The sequence below is a fragment of the Onychostoma macrolepis genome, chromosome 02, assembly GCF_012432095.1.
Source record: "Onychostoma macrolepis isolate SWU-2019 chromosome 02, ASM1243209v1, whole genome shotgun sequence".
NCBI classification, from domain to species: Eukaryota; Metazoa; Chordata; class Actinopteri; order Cypriniformes; family Cyprinidae; genus Onychostoma; species Onychostoma macrolepis.
In genome coordinates, this window is record NC_081156.1 from 7,794,311 (window position 1) to 7,815,032 (window position 20,722).

At 35.1% G+C, this 20,722-nt stretch overlaps 1 protein-coding gene across 3 annotated transcripts in view; it reads left to right on the forward strand.

Annotated features, from left to right (window-relative positions):
- The window catches only part of LOC131553523 (adhesion G protein-coupled receptor L2-like), a 129,267-nt gene that overhangs the window by 11,727 nt on the left and 96,818 nt on the right, over positions 1-20,722 (forward strand). For all 3 annotated transcript variants that reach the window (XM_058798266.1, XM_058798252.1, XM_058798261.1), the window contains exon 2: positions 12,919-13,122. In XM_058798266.1, the coding sequence (XP_058654249.1) occupies positions 13,047-13,122 (76 nt within the window). In that variant the 5' untranslated portion in view covers positions 12,919-13,046. The remainder of the gene's footprint in view (positions 1-12,918; positions 13,123-20,722) is intronic.

Sequence of the window (20,722 nt, forward strand, 5' to 3'; positions counted from 1 at the left end):
CGTCTTCATTATTAATGTGAAATGTAATGCAGTGCTTATTCACTCTTAATGATAAGAAAGTTTTGGTAACACTTTACAAAGAGGTTTCATTTAACATGAACTGACATTGAAAAAATGCTTCTAAAACCATTTATTAATCTGAGTTTGTTAAAGGATAGTTCACCCCAAAATGTACATTTGCTGTTGTACTTACTCTCATGTCATCCAAGATGACATTTTTCTTGAGTAGAACAATAAAGAAGATTTTTAGCTGAAACCGTGATCCTTGGTGATTCATAAAATGCAAGTCAGTGGCTACTGTCACATTGAGAGTCAAAGAAAGCATATCAGGCAACATAAAATTAATACCCGTGGCTCCTGACGATATATTGAGGTCTGTGAAAGAAACTGAACATTATTTACAACAATCCAGAGCCTCAGACAAATGGTCCGGAGTGATGTCCGCTTCACGAGTGAATCATTCTTTTGAACCGATTCTTTTTAGTAAATTGGATGGATCAGTTCATCAAATCTGTCTGAAGCGTCTGAAACAGTTTGCAGCTCGAGCAGCACAGATCTACAAGTTACTCAATCAAAACTCACTTTCAGACGCCTGACAGTCACTCCGACTCCAAATGAGCCAAAACAGCGGCGAATCTGATCCTGTGATGAACTGATTCAGTGCTCCAGTTCCTCCAGCAGTCACTGAACTGAGAAAACAGTTCGACTCGGACTGAAGACGGATGAGCTGCTGATATAGGGGTGCACGATAAATCACAATGAAATCAGAATCGCGATTAGGCAAAAGCTGCGATAGTCATGCGCATCTTGTCAGTGAAGCACAGTTCTGTGATCAGTAGTAAATCTCCATCTGAAGGCCAGAGAAACTCCAAATACGCTCCGCAGAAGAAACCCAGGAAATAATGGTAGCTGAATAAACAGAAGATTTAACTGCTTTCATTGATTCAGAGTGACTAATAAACACACGAGTCACGACTATGACAATATACGGTTTATCTTTTTCCTTGTAATAAAGTATATAATAATGCACTGCTTAGAATACTATGAAATATTGCGTGCCTTATTCTGTGTAAGAAGCCACATTATTTCAAATACTCGGGTGACGTTATGAAGTGAGTTTGGAGTAAAAAATGTTGGTGCTTTCAGAAGGAGCAACATTTACTACACAGAGCCGTAGTTCGAGAAGCTGCGCAAACAGCTGTCATAATTGCAAACGATTTCTTCGATTTCATAATCGTGCATATGTATGTATGCATGTATGTATATGTATTTTTTATTAGATTTTTTTTTTTTTGTTACTTTATTAATTTTATATGCTTTAGACATGTAAAACATCCACATTTGTCATCCTTATTGGGCGCTTTAATAATATAATTGTTTACATTACATCATTGCATCATTATGGGAGTGAGCTAGAGAATTGAACCAGTTTATTAAAAACAGACTGTCTAAAAGAACCAGTTCGTGGAAAAGAATCAGATTTTCCCGTTTGCTCTTTGCTTCCTGAGGCTCTGGATTACAGGTTATAATGTTGTAAATGACTGATTGTTTTGCTTCATAAAACCTCAATATATCGTCAAATCCAACAACACACATTGTAGTATATGCAGTAGATTCCATAGTTGCGCACAAATATAAATACCATGGCTTATTACAATTGGAAACATTATAATGACTTTGCCAAAAATCACTGATGTCCATCAGCTAAGGTGGAGCTGGGGATTCATAATGTATGGCTGATGAATGAGTAGGAGTAAATTTAAAGGGCCACTGTAAGGTTCAGGTTTGAATAATGTGGCCTGCCAGACTTAACACCATGCTTGATGTATTACAAAAGAAATAATACAGTTAGAATCCAAACGTTATATAACCAGCGTGAAAGCACTTGAATTTGTGCTGAATAAGACAGGTGAGCTCATAAATTTGGATTAAGTCGGCTTTGTGTTCTGTTTGCGATCTGCTTTCACAGTTTCCCACGAATCGAGCAATATTTCATGAGTTATTCCACTGGACTGCACATGGAATCTCTAATTTCTCTTCCACAATCCTCACCCACATCTCACCAGCTGTGTTTTTGGGAGGGGATTTATTTATATGTTTATTTTCTTCCTTTCGTTCACTTTTAATCCCAGTATTAGCACTGTGGTAAGGTAAATTAAAGCCATGGACCAGGTACCATTTTTCAAAACAACAAAGCATGATCAAATAACGTCCGATAAAAAATGAACAAAGAACCAGACACTATTGAGAGCTTGAGAGTGCACCTGTATGCACGACTGATGGTGCTGCTTGTGCTGAATTTTAGTATTGATTATTTTATATTTAGGTCAGATTGTTCATATCATTTGTGAACTAAATCTGCGGTGTAAAGCTTCTCTATTGAGCCCATTGTATGACACTGTTGAATGTGGATATGTTCACATTTGTGTATCACTAGATAAAATCTATAAATGACATTTACATAACATTTCCCTTCAGCAGTTGCAAATGATTTTAAATGATTGTTTTTGTGCATTATTATTACAATTTCAACACATTTTGCCCCATATGGCATCTATTTTATATGTTTGTGTAGTTATTGCATGTTTTTCTTTTCTCTTATTGATGGTATATTTGATTATTTTCACTTGTTTGCACACTATCAGTAACTTTGACATTTTGGTATAATATAGTAGGCCCTATGTCAATATTTAATAGTGCACTTAAAAAAAAAAAAAGAAAGCTGTTATTTGGGTGGTACATTTTCAAAAATATTTGCCTTTTTTACCCCAAAAAGATGCATTTTAATATCTAAATGGTACATTTTGAAAGAGTATCGCCCGTGACAGCTGTTGTACCTCCTTTTCTGACTGTGTGTGACAAGTTTTTGTAATTAAACATTTGCTTACTTGCAGATCAATACTTAGCCTAATTATTGTCTGCATTCACTAATCTTACTTACTGATCAATGCTGGATAGTTGACAACATGATATCAGACTGATGTTTAATCTATTCATGTACTATAATGTCCTGTCCTATAAAACTACAAAAAACAAAAAGCAAAAAAAAACAATGATCCATCAATCAGTACTTTTACTTGAACACTTTAAAAAGTACTTTTAAGTAAAACAAGTATGTAGTAGGCTGAAGTGTTTTGTCCACCATTGGGAAAACACTACTTACTGAGCTGGTTTATGAGTCAAGCTTTTACAATAAAACCAGATTTCCATTGTTCTCTGTGGCAGCACAAGAGTGTTAAAATACATAAAGCAATAATGCATAAAGGAAAGATTTTATTCTGAGGAAAATGCACAGGTGATGCACATTTTGGTAAATTCTTCTAATCAGATAAACCAAGTATTTTAAATGCTTAATATGGTTAACCTATAAACAATAATTTAGGGATGACAATCCTAGTAATATATTAAATGGAAAAATAAAGCAAAATGAGATTTTGCAGATAACATTAACCAATGGTATTTGTCCAACAAATAAAAAGAAAAAAAAGAAAAAAAAGAAAACAAAAATAAACAAAACTGTCTACATCTTTAGACCATAATGTGTTGAACACACTGATCAAAATCACATTGATGTTTTGGATTAGTTGTGCTAATTTTAGAAATCTATGATTGATGGAGAAAGAGATTTCAAAAATATTTCTCACATTTGCGTCTTGAACAGAATCCGTGTTCTCTCAAATGTGAAGCTATCGTGTCAATCTTATGGCAGTTGGGTTACTTTTTGACACTTTTATAATCCTCGTTTGAAAACAAATTAAAAATACTGCTTCACATCTTTAATTAGCTGCATTTGAGCTCAATTTTGGATGCAGCTTTACATCTCATTTGTGCCCGTTTCGCTTGCTATGCATGCATGTATGCATTCTTTATTTTCTCCCATCTTGGTCCTGGCAATTGAAAATAAATTAACATTCCAGCTCTTTATGTTCTGCTTCTTTAAGCCTGTCAAGAATACTTGGAGACGAACCCTGAGAGGTCAAGCGACACTCACTAGTTGTCAATCTTCCTGGTTGACCCGCCCACCCTTTTCTTTTGCTTTTCCATTCTTTTCTTCCCCGTTCATTCAGTTCCTCCCTGTCTTAGAAACTCTCAGGCATTCTTTCGGTGGTCTCTGAGACAGGAAGCTCTGGGATGAATGTCACACTCACAAACACAGTCATATTTGATCTCGAGTCCTCCTGGCTGCCATTTTCCACCACCTCTTCATTTTATGGAGCCCAGAAAACATAGGCAGAATCAGCAGAATTTACTGTATAATGTGGAATGTCATGGAATTTGGCAAATTTTAAATGAATAAATCAAAAGTAGGTCAGTACACTTAATAAACGCATAATAAACCTGACAACCAATCAAAATAAAAGATCAGTTTAGTTTGAAGAAATTGTAATTACTATTGTACAGCAAAATCAACAACAACAATAATGATAATTATTATTATTAATAATATTAATTTGCAGCTAATTTTAACAGTAAACTAAAAATGAAAGGAATTAAGTTTTTTTTTTTTAAAGAGTAAATACATAAAATTTTAATCTTAATTTGATTACCACCATTTTTAATACATTTTTTAAATCATAAATCCAGAAAACTTAAAGCACACAACACAATGTCTAAATTAATTAATTAATAAATAAACATTTCATAGCGCCTTTTTATTATAAAAAAGCAATAAAATATTAAGTTGTTAATGTTTTAAATCTTCAATTGATTAGACATGCTGTTTGATTATTAAAATTGAATTAAACCATTAAAATGGAGCCCCAAAAATGAAAACTGAAGTCACAGAATTTAGACATAAACTTTTTTTTTTTTGTTATCCTTTTAATACATTTTTGTTCAAATTGTATAAGTGCTGTTCGATTACTAAAATTTAATTTATCCATTTAAAATCCAAAAAAAAAAAACTGACTTAGATTTTAAGAGAAGTTCTTCAATGACAGTTTATTATTAATATGGAAAATGGATCTTATGACCAGTCATATTTAACTAAGAATTTTCAAAACTTTGCAAAAAATAATTATCAAAAATGTCCAGTATTTTGTCTCCTTGGTATGGAATCAAATGCTTGATGGTGTCTCACTGCACATGTTTCTGTTATTTCATATCTCTCCTTCATGCAAAAAATCAGGCCTCAGTCAGGAATGGCGCAAAGCTCTCTAAAGCTAATCATTTAATCCTTTTATTTCAAGTCAGAACAAATCCAGTCTGAAATCTGCCAAACGAAATGCTGTTTATGGGGATGATAATGCTGGGCTCCTGTGATTAAGCCTCCAGACACACAGTGAGCATGTTTCCCAGCAGTGTGAGGGTTTGAGAGGAATAAAGCATGTAGCGAGACAGCGCAGACTCCTCCACGCCGCCGGTCTGCCAGCATCAGCGTCTTCAGTCTCAGCAGGTTACATCCGAGATCGCAGATCACTGAAGGTCTCTAAAACGCTCCCCAAATCTACAAGTGGGGTATTTGGAATCCTAATCCCATAATGCAGTGTGCTAAATACTTTCCTACATGAATGCACAGTAAGAGATAAGGCTGATTATCTTTATATGATTAGGCCTTGATTCACTTAATTAAGTGTATTAGTGAGATGTAAAAAATATTCATCCTTAAAGGCATATTCCACCCAAAAATGATTTATCTAATCATTTACTCACCCTCACGACGTCCCAGATGTGTATGGCTTTCTTTCTTCAGATGAACACAAACCCACATATTTTTATAAAAATGATCCATCTCTGCGAGTCCATATAAAGCGAGTACAGTGCTAGTAACTGCTTACACATAATCTGGATTACATAGTCAGATTGCAAAAATTAAGTACTTTTTTGGAATACTTGTAATCAGATTACAGTAACTTTTTTTTTTTATTGATTACAAGATTACATATTATTTATGTGGGCACACAATGTGCAGGTAAACAGGAATAATATTTCATATTTTTTTATTAAGTGTTTTATTTTGAGAGAGCGCATCTGTATGGTTGCCAGGTTTGGGAGGATTAGGCAAAACACTGGACAGAATATCTATTTATTCAAGAGAAATGCTCTGAAAGGGGGATTTAAACTATTGACATCTGGCAACCACAACCATAAAGCTTGTGGAGGCTCGTTACCAATTCAAGATAATGCCAATGCCACATTGAAATTGCAGCCTTAGATGTGTGTGTAAAAAAGACATATGACAGTTGACCTACTGTTTTACTTCAGAAGACACTGATTCATCAACTGTGGTCATGTGGATTAATGTTGTGTGGTTTTTAAAGCGTCAACTTTGAGGAACCAATGCACTTGCATTATAGGGACTCAGAGATGGATCATTTTCCAAAAATCTCAGTTTGTGTTCAATTGAAGAAAGAAATTCATACATTTAGGTTGCATGAGTTTGATTCAATTACAAGAGAATTAATTTTTGGCTGGAGCATCTCATTAATTCTCTGGGTGCTTCAGAGTTTGCAGTGTTGTTATTCGGTGTTCAATATGCCCTTGCTAATTATTTACCAATAAATGTGTTTAAGTTACAAGTGTTTGATTTCTAAAAACAGTACTGCTTCTGCATGCCAAGGTTGACATTGTGCAACATAGTTTTTGTTCTGCACCAGTGTCTGATGTTAAATGCATCTGCAAGAACATTTCCTGTTTTGAGACATAATTAATTTTGTCTTTTGTATGGAACGTTTTGTTCCAACTTTTTCTGTCTCTTTTCATCCACATCAGTAGAGAAGTGAAAATGGCACAGTGTTTATATTTGGGTTCATTATAAAATAATCAGTGCACTTGATGATGAGGGCGCTTTGATGAAGCACACTTCAAAGTGCACCATTGCACAGGATTCCCTACCTGTGCCGTAAACGCTGAGCCAGTGCAGTGTGGATGTTTTGAGGAAGATGAAAGTATTATGTAGTTTGCGGGTGGGTGTTTGTGTGTTTGTGCACATGCGCACGTCAGTGGGAATGAATTTGTGAACAAAGTGAGCGTGACATGTCATCTGTCTTCAGCGTTTGGCATTGTGTTATAATGAGCTCGGGCTCCCTGAGGTCTCAGATATTGCCTTCTACCAATGCGGGCAAAGAGTCTGAATGTGTTTGTTCCCGTGAGATAACAGGAAAATGCAAACACACACAAAAGAGAGGTGATTTTAGTAGTTTATCAACTGAACCTGTTGCCAAAGTAATTATGATGTACCTCAGGGTGAGCCGAGGGATATGAGAGATCTGTCTGTAATCTTCATAAACACAGTGGAATTTAAAGGTAGAGGAGATATGTCAATGCAACTCCGAGGTCCAGAGTTACTAAGCTTGAAATCCGTTGCATCCTGGAAAAAAAAGATGGTATTATGAATGTTGTACATTAAGATTATGATTGAAGGCTATTCTGAGGCCTACAGTAAGATCCAATTCAAGTTCAACAGACCATTGGTAAAAAGTTTGTAATAATTAAGATGATGGCGTCTCTTCTGCTCACCAAGGCTGCTTTATTTGCTAAAAGCAGTAATATTGTAAAATATGATTACAATTTAAATTAATGGTTTTCTGTCAATATGATTATACAAAACCATGATCCACACTCACATGAAATGGTCTTCGTTTTATTCTACATTTGATTTAAATCATAAAATGAAAAGAAAAGACTGTTTCATGTGAGTGCGGATCATGCTTTTGTATAATAAGTGATTTAATGGATCAACACACCTAAACGAAAGATCAAGCGACGGAAGAGCGCAGTGCAAACAACTTTTGAGGAACAGTTAATGTATGATAAAATGTAATTTATTCCTGCAATCAGAGCTGAATTTTTCAGTATCATTACTCCAGTCTTCAGAAATCATTCTAATAATTATTGATACTCAATAATGGTTCTTCTTATTATTATTACCGATGTTCAAAACAGTTTTAACTGCTTTGTCTTTGTGAAAACTGTGATACATTTTTTTTTTTTTTTCAGGATTCTTTGAATAGAAAGTTCAAAAGAACAGCACTTATTTAAAGTGGAAATCTTTTGCAACATTATAAATGTCTTTACTATCACTTCTGGTGCATCCTTGTTTTAATAAAAATAGGCTATATTAATCTTTCTCACCCTAAACCTTTAAATGGTAGTTTATCATACAAAAATATTAGGCAGTTGAACTGTTTTCAACAATTATGATAATTTGAAATATTTCTTGAGCAGCAAAACGGCATATTAGTATGATTAGTAAGGATCATGTGACACTGGAGTAATGATGCTGAAAATTCAGCTTTACATCACAGAAATTACATTTTACATTACAGGTGCATCTCAATAAATTAATGTCGTGAAAATAATTTTTTTCTTGTAACTTATTTCAAAAAGTGAAACTTTCATATATTTTAGAGTTCATTACATGTAAAGTAAAACATTAAATAAAAATTGTTTTAATTTTGAGGATTATCCCTACAGTATAAATTCCGTGTATCTCTTGTTCTTTGAAACCACAATAATGGGGAAGACTGCTGACTTGGCAATGATCCAGAAGACTATCATTGACGCCCTCCATAAAGAGGGTAAGTCACAGAGGGTGAAAGGTGTGGCTGTTTACAGAGTGCTGTATCAAAGCATATTAAATGCAAAGTTGACTGGAAGGAAGAATTTGGGTAGGAAAGGTGCACAAGCAACAGGGATGACCGCAAGCTTGAGAATACAGTCAAGCAAAGCCGATTCAAACACTTGGGAGAGCTTCACAAGGAGAGAACTGAAGCTGGAGTCAGTGCATCAAGAGTCCTCAGACGTCTTCAGGAAAAGGGCTACCAAGCCACTTCTGAACCAGAGACAACGTCAGAAGCGTCTTACCTGGGCTGTGGAGAAAAAGAACTGGATTGTTGCTCAGTGGTCCAAAGTCCTCTTTTCAGATAGAAGTACATTTTGCATTTCATTTGGAAATGAAATGGAGTCTGGAGGAAGAGTGGAGAGGCACAAAATCCATGTTGCTTGAAGTCCAGTGTGAAGTTTCCACAGTCCGTGATGATTTGGGCTGCCATGTCATCTGCTGGTGTTGGTCCACTGTGTTTTATGAAGTCCACAGTCAACGCAGCCATCCACCAGGAAATTTTAGAGCACTTCATGCTTCCTTCTGTTGTGTTCTGATTTCATTTTCCAGCAAAAATTAGCACCTGCCCACACTGCCAAAGGTACCAAAAGCTGGTTCAATGACCATGGTGTTGGTGTGCTTGATTGGCCAGCAAACTCGCCTGACCTGAACCCCATGGAGAATCTATGGGGTATTGTCAAGAGGAAGATGAGAGACACCAGACCCAACAATGCAGATGAGCTGAAGGCCACTATCAAAGAAACCTGGGCTTCCAGACCACCTCAGCAGTGCCACAAACTGATCACCTCCATGCCACGTCGAACTGAGGCAGTAATTAAAGCAAAAGGAGCCCCCACTAAGTATTGAGTACATATACAGTAAATTAACATACTTTCCAGAAGGCCAACAATTCAATAAAATGTTTTTTTATTGGTCTTATGAAGTATTCTAATTTGTTGAGAGTGAATTGGTGGGTTTTTGTTAAATGTGAGCCTAAATCATCACAATTAAAAGAACCAAAGACTTAAACTACTTCAGTCTGTGTGCATTGAATTTATTTAATACACAAGTTTCACAATTTGAGTTGAATTACTGAAATAAATGAACTTTTCCACGACATTCTAATTTATTGAGATGCACCTGTATATTAGAATAGAGTTATTTTAAATAGATTAAATTATTACATTTCATTAAATAGATAAATTTATACTGCATTTTTCATCAAATATATTCAGCATTTGTGAGCATAAAATACTTCTTAAAAAAAAAAACATTTAAAATGAGTAATTATTCCCGATAGATTCCAAAACAGATAAGATATGATTCTGTGTCAGGGCATTTCTGTAAAACACCCTCTTCTTCTGAAATGGCGACTGAGTCATAACCAGCCTAGTGTTTTGGCTGAGTTTTGCACAGACAAGCAGCACTTTCTGTTAAAAAATCTGGCTTGTAATTGAGATTGATCTACTCTCTCCAAGCCTTTCTCACACTCAGTTGAAGTTCAGAAACATTTTGGTATGAGATGGTTTGATATGAGATGGTTGCTTTCATCTTGTGTAAAGTAAAACAAGTTCGAGTTCCAGTATTCTTTTGTTTGTTTGCTTCTGTTGCATTGGTTGACAAGGAGATTTGACACTGTTTATTTCTGTAAACCATGTCGGTTTCTGGCTGGTAATGACGTTTTTTCTGTATCACTGATGTTGGATATTTAATTTTGCACTTATCCTCAGTTTCTACAAGTAGATTTATCTTTGCAGTCATCAAATGCTCACTCGTGAACACACAGCTTTCCTTGATGTGTTAATGTAATTCTGATTGAAGTGGGACTTCGAAGACCTCGTCCCTTTTTTAAAATATCCAGTAGTGTATCATTTACAGCCTTGCAATGCTGCAATCGATTGCTTGTGACAGCCACGGTCCTGTTAAAAATTAGTCCCATAGATTCTCTCTTTAGATTTGATATTAAACTTGCTACATCTAAACGGTGCTCATTTTTAGTAAAGGTTATGATGTGGTGTTTGATAAGCGAGTTGTTTGGGCTGCTGCGTGGCATCAGTGTTAGCTCTTCTTGTCAGTGCTGTTTATAATGCAGAGGCTGTTTAACTGTTTGAGATGTTTGATCTCCTCCAGCGCAATTTAAAACAGAATATTCTGGGTAGAATTCAAATGGCTTGGATACATTTGGTGGTTATGATTAGCTTTGTGCCGTTTCGTCTCTGCAGCAGGTTGCGTGACAAACTTGGAAAGCATAATTGCACTGGCTGAATCGTTCACTATGGAAGTGACTTTGCAACTACATGCCAACTAACTCTCATTAGAGTATTAGGAGACTGTTTTAGGCTTAGGGTTAATAGAATATGTTGACATGTAGTTGCAAAGTTACTTATAGCTAGTAGAATGTCTGAAGTGGACTATCAACATAGTGTTACCAAATAGTGAAGGTGTAAACAAAGGGACGGCACCTTCAAATTCTATGCAGTTGTTTTGATAGAGGGAAACAAGCTACAATTCTAGTTTTAACATTATTTATTATTCAGACATTCCCCTTTAAATACAGTAACCATCAGCTGTATGCAAAGTGACCAACATTTGGTTTTTGACTGCTGAAAATGGGTATTATTTAACAAACTGGACATGGAGCTGCATTGAGATCCCCCATATCTCTGGATAAAACCTTGAAAATTAAGATTCCAAAAGAAAAGTTTATTAGGAACCAGAATCTAAAAGGATATCGAGATAACTTTAATACTTCTTGAACTACATGCACACAAACTACAGGGAAAACAAGACTGGTTTGTTCAATGCAAATGTTTTGATTGAGGGAAAGAATATACATTTTTGATTTCAACATCATTTGTTTTTCAGACATTCCTCTTTAAAAGAAAAGAAGTGTCATCTAGGCAAGGCAAGTTTATTTATATAGCACAGTGGTAATTCAAAGTGCTTTACAGAAAAGGATGTGAAATAGTCATTAAAAATAATAATCACAACAATAAAAACAAGGAATTAAAATAATAATCACAACAATAAAAACAAAATGATATAAAAATTGATTTAAAAAATTTAAAACAGTTAAGAACAGAGAATGATTCTACATAGTGCAATTAGTTGGGACGTAGCACAGTGCTCATTCAACAAATGCACAGCTAAACAGATGAGTTTTGAGTCTGGATTTAAATGTGGCTAATGTTTTAGCACATCTGATCTCTTCTGGAAGCTGGTTCCAACTGCGAGCGGCATAATAGCTAAAAGCAGACTCCCCTTGTTTTGTGTGAACCCTTGGTGTTTCTAACTGACTCCATCCTAATGATCTGAGTGGTCTGTTAGATTTATATTCAGTGAACATATCTGCAGTGTATTTAGGTCCTAGGCCATTGAATGATTTAGTTACTGCTTTGACACAACTACTAAAACTAAGGTCTGTCTCCAGGTCTGTCATCTGTATGCAAAGCGACCCAAATTCTGATTTTGACCGCTGAAAACGTATGCAATTGAACAGTTTACTCCTTCAGCCAGATTGAGATCGCAATATCTCTGTAACTGAACCAAACAGGGACTTAAAAATGAAAGGTAATAAGTATTTTGTAGTATTTTAAATCTAAAAGGGCATTAAGATATCTTTAATACTTCTTGAGCTACAGGCATCCAAACTTTAAAGAAAAACTTTAAAGAAAAACTTTAAAAGTGCTTTTTCCCATTTTTGAACTGTCAACATTGGCTTATAATGCAACAAAGATTGTTAAAGTAAACTTGATTAGATTTTACTAACAGACCTACCAGTCTCTGTGTAAAAATAATATAATGATGCTACAATCTTTCTGAAGTCATTTTTACACCCCTGTAGTTTAGCTCCGAATCTCAGGTGAAAATTGTCATTTTGACTCCCCTCTACAAAATAGTGCATTACTCAGTAAATATTCATTTATAACATTTAATATTTTGCCTTTCATCACTACACATGCTTATCTATCATCTTCATATATATATATATATATATATGACAAAATAATAAAAATTGAGCCAGGGACCTCTGGTTGAGTTGACATGGAATTAATAACTCATGTGACTTCAGATTCTGAGAGTTCATATGTGTAACATTTTTTTAATCAGATTGAGAAAATAGCCAGATTTAAGCATTTACATGCATTTTCCACCCTTTTGTTTGGATTATTTTAGATCTACGCCACCTCCTCCAATCGGAATCAATTGTGGTCTTTTCAGTGATATTGAGCCGTCAATCCCATTACTAAAACATCAATCCGATTACAGACGCAGAGTCTTTTGAGCTTTTACAGCTTGATGTTCATGTAATATGATTTCTGTTTTGGTGAGTCCAGTTCACACTGCTAATTATTTTTTCTTTAATGTGCCTTCAGATGGAGCATGAATGGTGAAGGGTGGAGAACAGCAGATTGCTGATGTCTGCGTGGCCTGCATACTGTCTAGATTCTCTTTACAATCTAAACCATTGTCCAACATCTGGAGACTCTCTTGAATAACCAAAATGGCAACTTCACTGTGGAAATGTCCCCTGGTGCATGGACTTGTGTTAACTGTGATTTTTATACAGTCTTCAGAAGGTAAGACCATCTCTATAGACTCTATAGCCTGCTGTAATCATGTTGTACAACTGTGTTTAGTGAATATAGTACACCTTCCAGCTAAACATGCTGTGGAGACGGTTCAGATTAGTAGTCATTATTCAGCTCATGCCAGTTCAGATCAATAACAGTGTGAAGTTCATCAGTTTGAAATGTTGGTGTGTTTGGTTTTACTTTGCAGATTGAATGTGTGTTATTTCATACTCCTGTATAGTCAATACTGAAATTGTAGACATGTCTGTTGAGTGCATGACCTCGAATGGCAATCAGAGTTGTTTGTTAGTCAGAATTCACTCAATACTCAAAACACCAGAGATGTGTGCTCTCCTCAGTCCTCTCATTATAACAACAAGTCATGAACATGATGTAAATAATTCATTTCGCAGTGTAGGTCAAGTCATATTTCACTGCAAAATCAAAAGACAGAAAATAAATGTAACAAAGTATTTTCATGATGGATAAGTAAAGTTATTAGTACCTCAGTTGCTTGCTTTTATTTGAAAAACGTTTTTAGTGTGATGAAAAGAAATTGTCAAGCACTTTTGTAAATAAAGGTGTGTTTTTGCTCTACAGAATTTATAAAAAAAATAAATAAATAAATATTCACATCAAGGCATTCGCATACCCTCTGAGCAGGTGTGTCTTTTGAATAAGTAATTACGGTTGCACTTTATTTTACAGTACTTACAGTGTACCTACCTAAGAAAGTACTGGTAATATAAGGTAACTCCATGGGTAGGGTTAGGTTTAGGGGTAGGTTCAGGGTTAGTAACTAGTTATTGTAATTACTATAATAAGTACATAGTATGTACATTAGTAACAGGACTGTAAAATAAAGTGCTACCGTAATTACTTCATGGCTGTTAAAAAATATGTTCTTTGTAGTATGATTGCAATCCAGCTGTGCTACATTCCTCATGTTGCTATTGTCATGTGATCTACCAGAATCAGTTGCATCACTTTGCTGTCATTCATAAATCCTGTCCCATGGCCTCATGGGATAGTAAAGTGTCCTTAGTTTGGATGCACAATTCAGTACCTTCTGGGAATTAGTAGGTCAGCCTACTGTTTTATGAATACTGTGAATTTGGACATACTACACTTTTCACCCCTACTGTATAGTAGGGAATTATGCATATTCAGATTCAGCCAATGTCTTATTATATTTTAGTTTAGTTTAGTTGCCCCCTTTTCTCCCCATCATTTCCTGTTCTTTTTACTCTATTTTGCTGTACTACACTGTTAGACATTTCAAAGGGTTTTTACAGTAACTTACTGGCAACACTGCTGCCAGTAAGTTACTGTACAGTAGCAAACTATACTTTTTACAACAAATTACCAATTAATCAGTATACTACTGTAATTCATTCATTTTAATATTAATTTCATTAGATTTTATAATTTTTATATAGAATTCATTTTATTTTACTCTACATAGGTACTACTGGCATTTAATTAAAACAGACACAATAATTACAAAATATCAAATTCTTTATTTAAAACATTGCATGTACAACACCTAAAAATACAGTCTTCCAGTGCTGGAACAGTGCATCTTCACCATTTCTCCTGTCTTAGGACGTTTTGCAGTGCATTATGTTGTGTCCTCTGGATTTATCCTCACAAAGAATCTTTAGGCAACAGAAATATAATGGGGAAAAAAGACAAAGAGCCAAAGAATACATAGCCATCTCCAAAACCCAGGTGCTGCTCCAAAACGTAGCCACCACCTTTGCTCACCATCCACTTTGTTAGTGACAGAAATGTCTTCTCTGAAAAACAAGTAGTAGAAATTACACACTTTTAAAAGGCAAACCTCATATAGAATACACAAACCTCTCAAAAACATAGTTGTTCTCTTACCATGAATTATCAGTCTTGGGGTGGCTGGCCTGCTCATGTCTTTCTTGATGCTTCATTGCAGTTGCCTTAAAATCTAAATACAAAAAAAAAAAAAAAAAAAATGCAGTAAATCTTAAATTCCGTTAAAAACTATAACAAACTAATTCTAAAACTAGAAAGGCAGCTAGCCATAAAACGATTTTATTTTCTCAGGCTACTGGCCAACATTATTATTAACACCTGAACTAAATTTCACATTAGTTAACATAATGTTAATATAAGATAAGCGTTGCTCGTTAAAAATAATTTTAATTCGGTAACTTAATTCAATAAGATGACAAAAGTCATTTGAAACGACAGCGCAGTTTACCATAGTAAAGTTCTGTAACCGCCATGTTGATGAGTAAATGTTACTATGGGTTAAACTGGTGTGCAAAAATCAGACAAAAACACACACACACGCATATATTTTTACCTTGCTTGCTGGTCTTATTATCTCGTAAGGTGCATCGACACACAGCGCAGATGTTCTCTGGAGCTCTAGAAATGTCTAACAGTGTATATTATGTATAAAACTGGCAAAGCCAAAAACGAATGGTGTTAGAATGCAATCTGAGTAGATGTTAGACCTGCAGTTGTGATAATTCACTGGATTTGCTGATTTGACAAACTCTGAGAGTATGTGTTACATGTATTGTGCATCTTGTCCAATGGAGTGACAGTTCTCATAGTCCTGATGAGTCTGATTTGGTGAGACTTATTGTGTGTGAGAAACCATTTCATGCTGCGCTTGTCTTTTTGTTTTAGTGTTTGCTAACTCATGTCTGAATCATGAATATGTGACACAGATATCATAAATTATCACTGCATTGCCATGGGAAAAGTGTCAAGCACACCAGAGATATGATTTATCCATCTTACACGGTTTTCAGTCATCCATGAAACAAGCCATATCTCCAGCCACAAAAGATGGCCAGAAAGAATGTTTCTCAAAACAACACACATTTGCTTATATGATCTGGATTTTAATGCATGTCCTAGTATATTCATTTACATTAATTCTCCAGAAATGTCTTGCATGTCACAGGTCTTTCTAACTACTACTACTTTTAGCAGCTGAAAGATTTTTTTTTCCCTCCAAGAAGAGTTCAGAAGAGTTTTCTTTCCCTAAAATGTGCTGCTTTGATCAGCTGACACATAATCAATTTTTTTGTTTTGATTTTGGTTTATCTTTTATAACTTTGGGAATTGGGAGGTTTGGATCTGCATTCAGCTCTTTGTACATCAATGTTTGTTTTCATCTGGCATTCATCTTCTAGCAGCGAGACACATATTTCTGTGAGTTTCTTGTGTTCTGAATGACTTCTGGAAATATGAGATGCTTAAAAAAAACAGCATTTTTTTTTTTTTATACAAACTTTTCAACACCATTAACCTCAGCTGAGTTTGGGTTTGATTTATCTGTTGAGTACGCGAGTAGACAGAATGACACAATTAAGACCACAGCATTTTACTACAGTGAAGAGTAATCTTAAAGGGTCATGACGTGAGAAATCAAATTTTCCCAGATTGTTTGATATGTAAAAGGTCTTTGTACCATTAAAAATCCTGCACATGTCATATGTTAAAACATCCTTCTCAGTACTACACACACACACACACACACACACACACACACAAAATGCATTTATATAACCAAGCTCCAAAAACTTTTAATTCGGTATTCACTTTTAAAAATATATATGTTTACCAATCAAAGATTCATTACATGCATAATTTATAAATAAATACTTAACTAAATTGTCACAACTGTGGAGAGAGACAGACTTGTGTGAATTAATTCCCTGTCGTTTTCTTGCAACATGCATACAAAAGAGAGACAAGTCCCTGAAGCGTGATAAATGCATCATAACAGAGTTAATAGAATTTATCTGCAGTGCGCGTACATGGCTATATTTACTATATTTATATACTATTATCTTTTATTATCTTTGACAAAAAACAAAAAGAGGATGTGTAAGGTCTCAACTACGGTAGTAAAGTGGTGGGAAATTTTTGGTAAATGTTTCCAAAAAATCCTGGAAAGTTTCCGAAATTTCTGGGTTGCAAAGTTTCCGCCCCTTTGCAACCCTAGTCTTAATGCATCTGCAAAGTTTTGTTCCCGTGCTTAAAAACTATGCAGTTTTTATAAATCTCTTCTGGGTAACCTGAACGTGTTATGAGAGTTAATTATATGCATCCCTAGTATGTTTTTATTAATTTATTTGATATAATTCTGCAGAATGGAAATGTGGTTTAAAAATGGTTCGTTCCATTAGTAGAGCTGGGGAAAAGTGTAAGCCGGTTGTCAGTAGCAGGGAGAGAGAGCACTAGTGAATGGATTCTGTTTTCAGTGGAAAGACATGAGGTAACTGCCGGTGAAGGCTAAAACTGTCACTTCTAAATCGACTTTCTACAAAGTCAGACAGCGTTCCATATCGTTTTGAATAATTAGGGATCATTTTAAAAGTTTGCACATCATTTGGGCAACTTATCGAACTGACTCAGTTTAACTACAGTAAGCTTGAACAATTAGTTTTAAAGCCATCTCATTTCCTGGAACACGTCCAGTAATTGTAAATTCTTCCCCTGTGTTATGATGAGCCTTATTATAGATTACTGCTGTAATCCTTTGAGGATTATGAGTATATGCTTCATTATGATTCAGCTCTCTGCTGGGAAAACCCACTTTACCTGTCATTGCCTGTGATACAGGTGGTCGAAAGGTCATTTGGCCTTTTATTATAAGACATTAATCAGGATTATTTGTGATTTAATCAGAAAGGTTAAATACCCAATGAATATTTAAGTATTCATCAGTACTAATACTGATGCTCCAACTAAATTGAAATTTTTTTTTGTTCAATTTCTGAGGGTCAAATGATTAATTATAGCCATTCAGCATTTTGAAAACCATAATTTTAATATTTAATGGGTATAAAGTGCAAATGATTAGGCTGGTGTTTTGGTTTATCATTTATTAACTCTAACAGAACATTATCACTTTTATAACAGGTTTTAATTCAAATAAACTTTACAAATGTCACATTTACTTTTTTTTATTATTATTATTTTTTAACTTTATTTAGAGAAAATAATTATAGGTTGTGTCTCTGTCTGTCAAAACAAAGCTTATTATGTATTAATTTTAATGCTAAATAAGATCTCTAGTTTTTTTTTTATGTGAGCATTGATCGACTCAATACAACATCATTATTGAAGATAGCAATACGTTTACATCAGTCATAATTTCAGGGCAGTACACCTAAAAATCTTTCACTCAGAAATTACTGGTTAATTTTAGTAATTACAAAGAAACTGCAAGTAACCCATTGAATTAAACATAACATTTTGAATTTAAATTTTGAAGTAAAAAGACCGAAATGAAACCTTTATTTAAACTTTGAAAATATTTTTTTATTTCTTTGTCCTTGGAAGCAGAGATTTGTTTCAGATGATCTTGTGGCTATATTAACCTTCATTTGAGATTGTGAGACCAGTGTTGGTCTGTTTTTATCTGTGTACATGACAGACGGAGGGAAATATCAGGAGCTGAATTCCAGCAAACCATGGCTGGACCTCAAACCATACATGAGCTCCTCCCTGGACAGTGTATTATATCACTGTAAGCTTCAGCAAAATCCTTTCCTGATTTCTGTGGCCCGATTCCTTGCGCACTGCATGCAGTCCTTCTTTGGCAGTCTTGAAAAGAGGCCCTTCCATATTTTTATATTCCAATATGACAGGCCAAACTAGAAATGACTCGGGAGACATTGGCTTCTGACAGGACACACTTAAGAAAAAAGAGCAAATTGCTTGAAGTGCCTTAGATTATCGAGTGCCTAGCTTGTTTAACAACAGTGTAACAACATATCAGGACTAAACTATTTTAAATTGAATCAGGTAAAAAGGAAATGTAAATAAAAGTGCTTTCTTTACTGTTATAAGTCTTAGATTTCAAATACTTTAGTTTTTTAGTTACAAATCTTATTTTTAATAATTTAAAACTTAACGCTTTTAAACTACCAGTATTTTCAGTTAAAAACCAAAGCTGAAGCACGTCACATGAGGCATATGCATAAAGAGTTGTTGTTGGTAAGAGAGTGTGTTCACGTCATTTAGATTCTGAGAGTTTCTTCACATTATTCATTTCCATCTAATCACTGCACTGCATTATGCATGAGGTCAGATAACCGCGCAAAATTCAAGCGTCATGAAATGAGTTTCAGCGCTGTTCATTCACCTCTGCGTTGTCCTTCACATCTCATAACCTAATTCATATTTGCAAGGTTAAAAACCACTCAGTTTAGGTCATTTTGATAGGTGAATACGAACCCAATACTGCTTTGTTAAATCAACCATTGCTGCTGGGTTAAAGTGAACCCAAAATGGTGTGCAATCACTTTAACACATGCATAATAACTACAGTAACAACACAGGCAACAGTAATAACCAAAGGTCAATAATTTAGAACACCTCAAAATAGACAAAAGTAGGCAAAAGTGAAAGCAACGAATCAACAGTTAAACAACTTATACACTTAAACAAAATAGCTTTTTACAAGATTGTGGTGTAAATACTGAATTCCGTACGATTAAAGGCTCGTTCACCCTTGTGTGATGCAATAAAGTGAAGCGAATCACAGACGAATGGTGCTTTCACAATGAACATGAAAACGATTGATTGTTTTTGGCTAATTCATGCCTGCATGACAGGTGGCGCTGACTGAAAAAAACGCTGACTGGGGGAAACTTGCTTTGCCACACCGAGATTGATCACACACGATGTGAATAGCTCTATAGGGATTTATTGTTTTGATTCAAGACCATCATTGCAGCATACATTCGCACGGATTAATCGCACTCAGTGTGAAATGTCCTTTAAGGCAAATTTGGCCAATTATTTCTTCCAACCAGTGAAAATAGTTCCAGTACTGCCAAACCATCAGGCTGAGTGACACCAAAAAACATGCAGACTTGAAAGCCTGTAATGAACTCTGAAAGTCAGTGATAAACTGTGTATAATAGCAAATCGACAGGATTTTCCCCTCTCCATTTAAAGCATTTTTAATCACTCCTCTCAAGCGCTGTTCCCGCTCACCTTTTGAGATATTTTGGGTCGAGAGACAACACTCTGACAAAGCCCTCAGATTTAAAAAACACCTTTCTTGCCAGAAGCAATGTAAGTGTTGCATTTAATTAATTTAAAAAAAAAAAATGGCATTTGCAAATCCCAGGTTATTATATTTAACATACCTTGCAAGAAAACATACAGATATATATTTGTGTAGGCAGTAGTAGGGACACCCATCTTAATGTTGCGTATCATGTGCAGTGATGGGAATAACGGCGTTACTAACAGTGTTATTTTTTTTTCAGTAACGAGTAATCAAACGAATTACTGTTTCCCCTGTTACAACACCGTTACTGACAATAAAATGTGGTGTTACTATAATTTATTATAATATTACTAGAATTTTATTTTTTTCAGTTGCACAGTGTAGCTGTATTTGACGTACTGTAAACACTAGTGTGAAGGCGCACGGCTCGCCGTCGCTTTGTCTCACACGCGCAAAGAAAGATACAGAGTGAGAGAGTCTTGCATAACATTCAGAATTGACGCGCTACATGTACACGATATTCTTTGTTGTATTTTCCTGTCAAAATAACGGAGTTCCTTTTTAATTCTTCAACTTTTA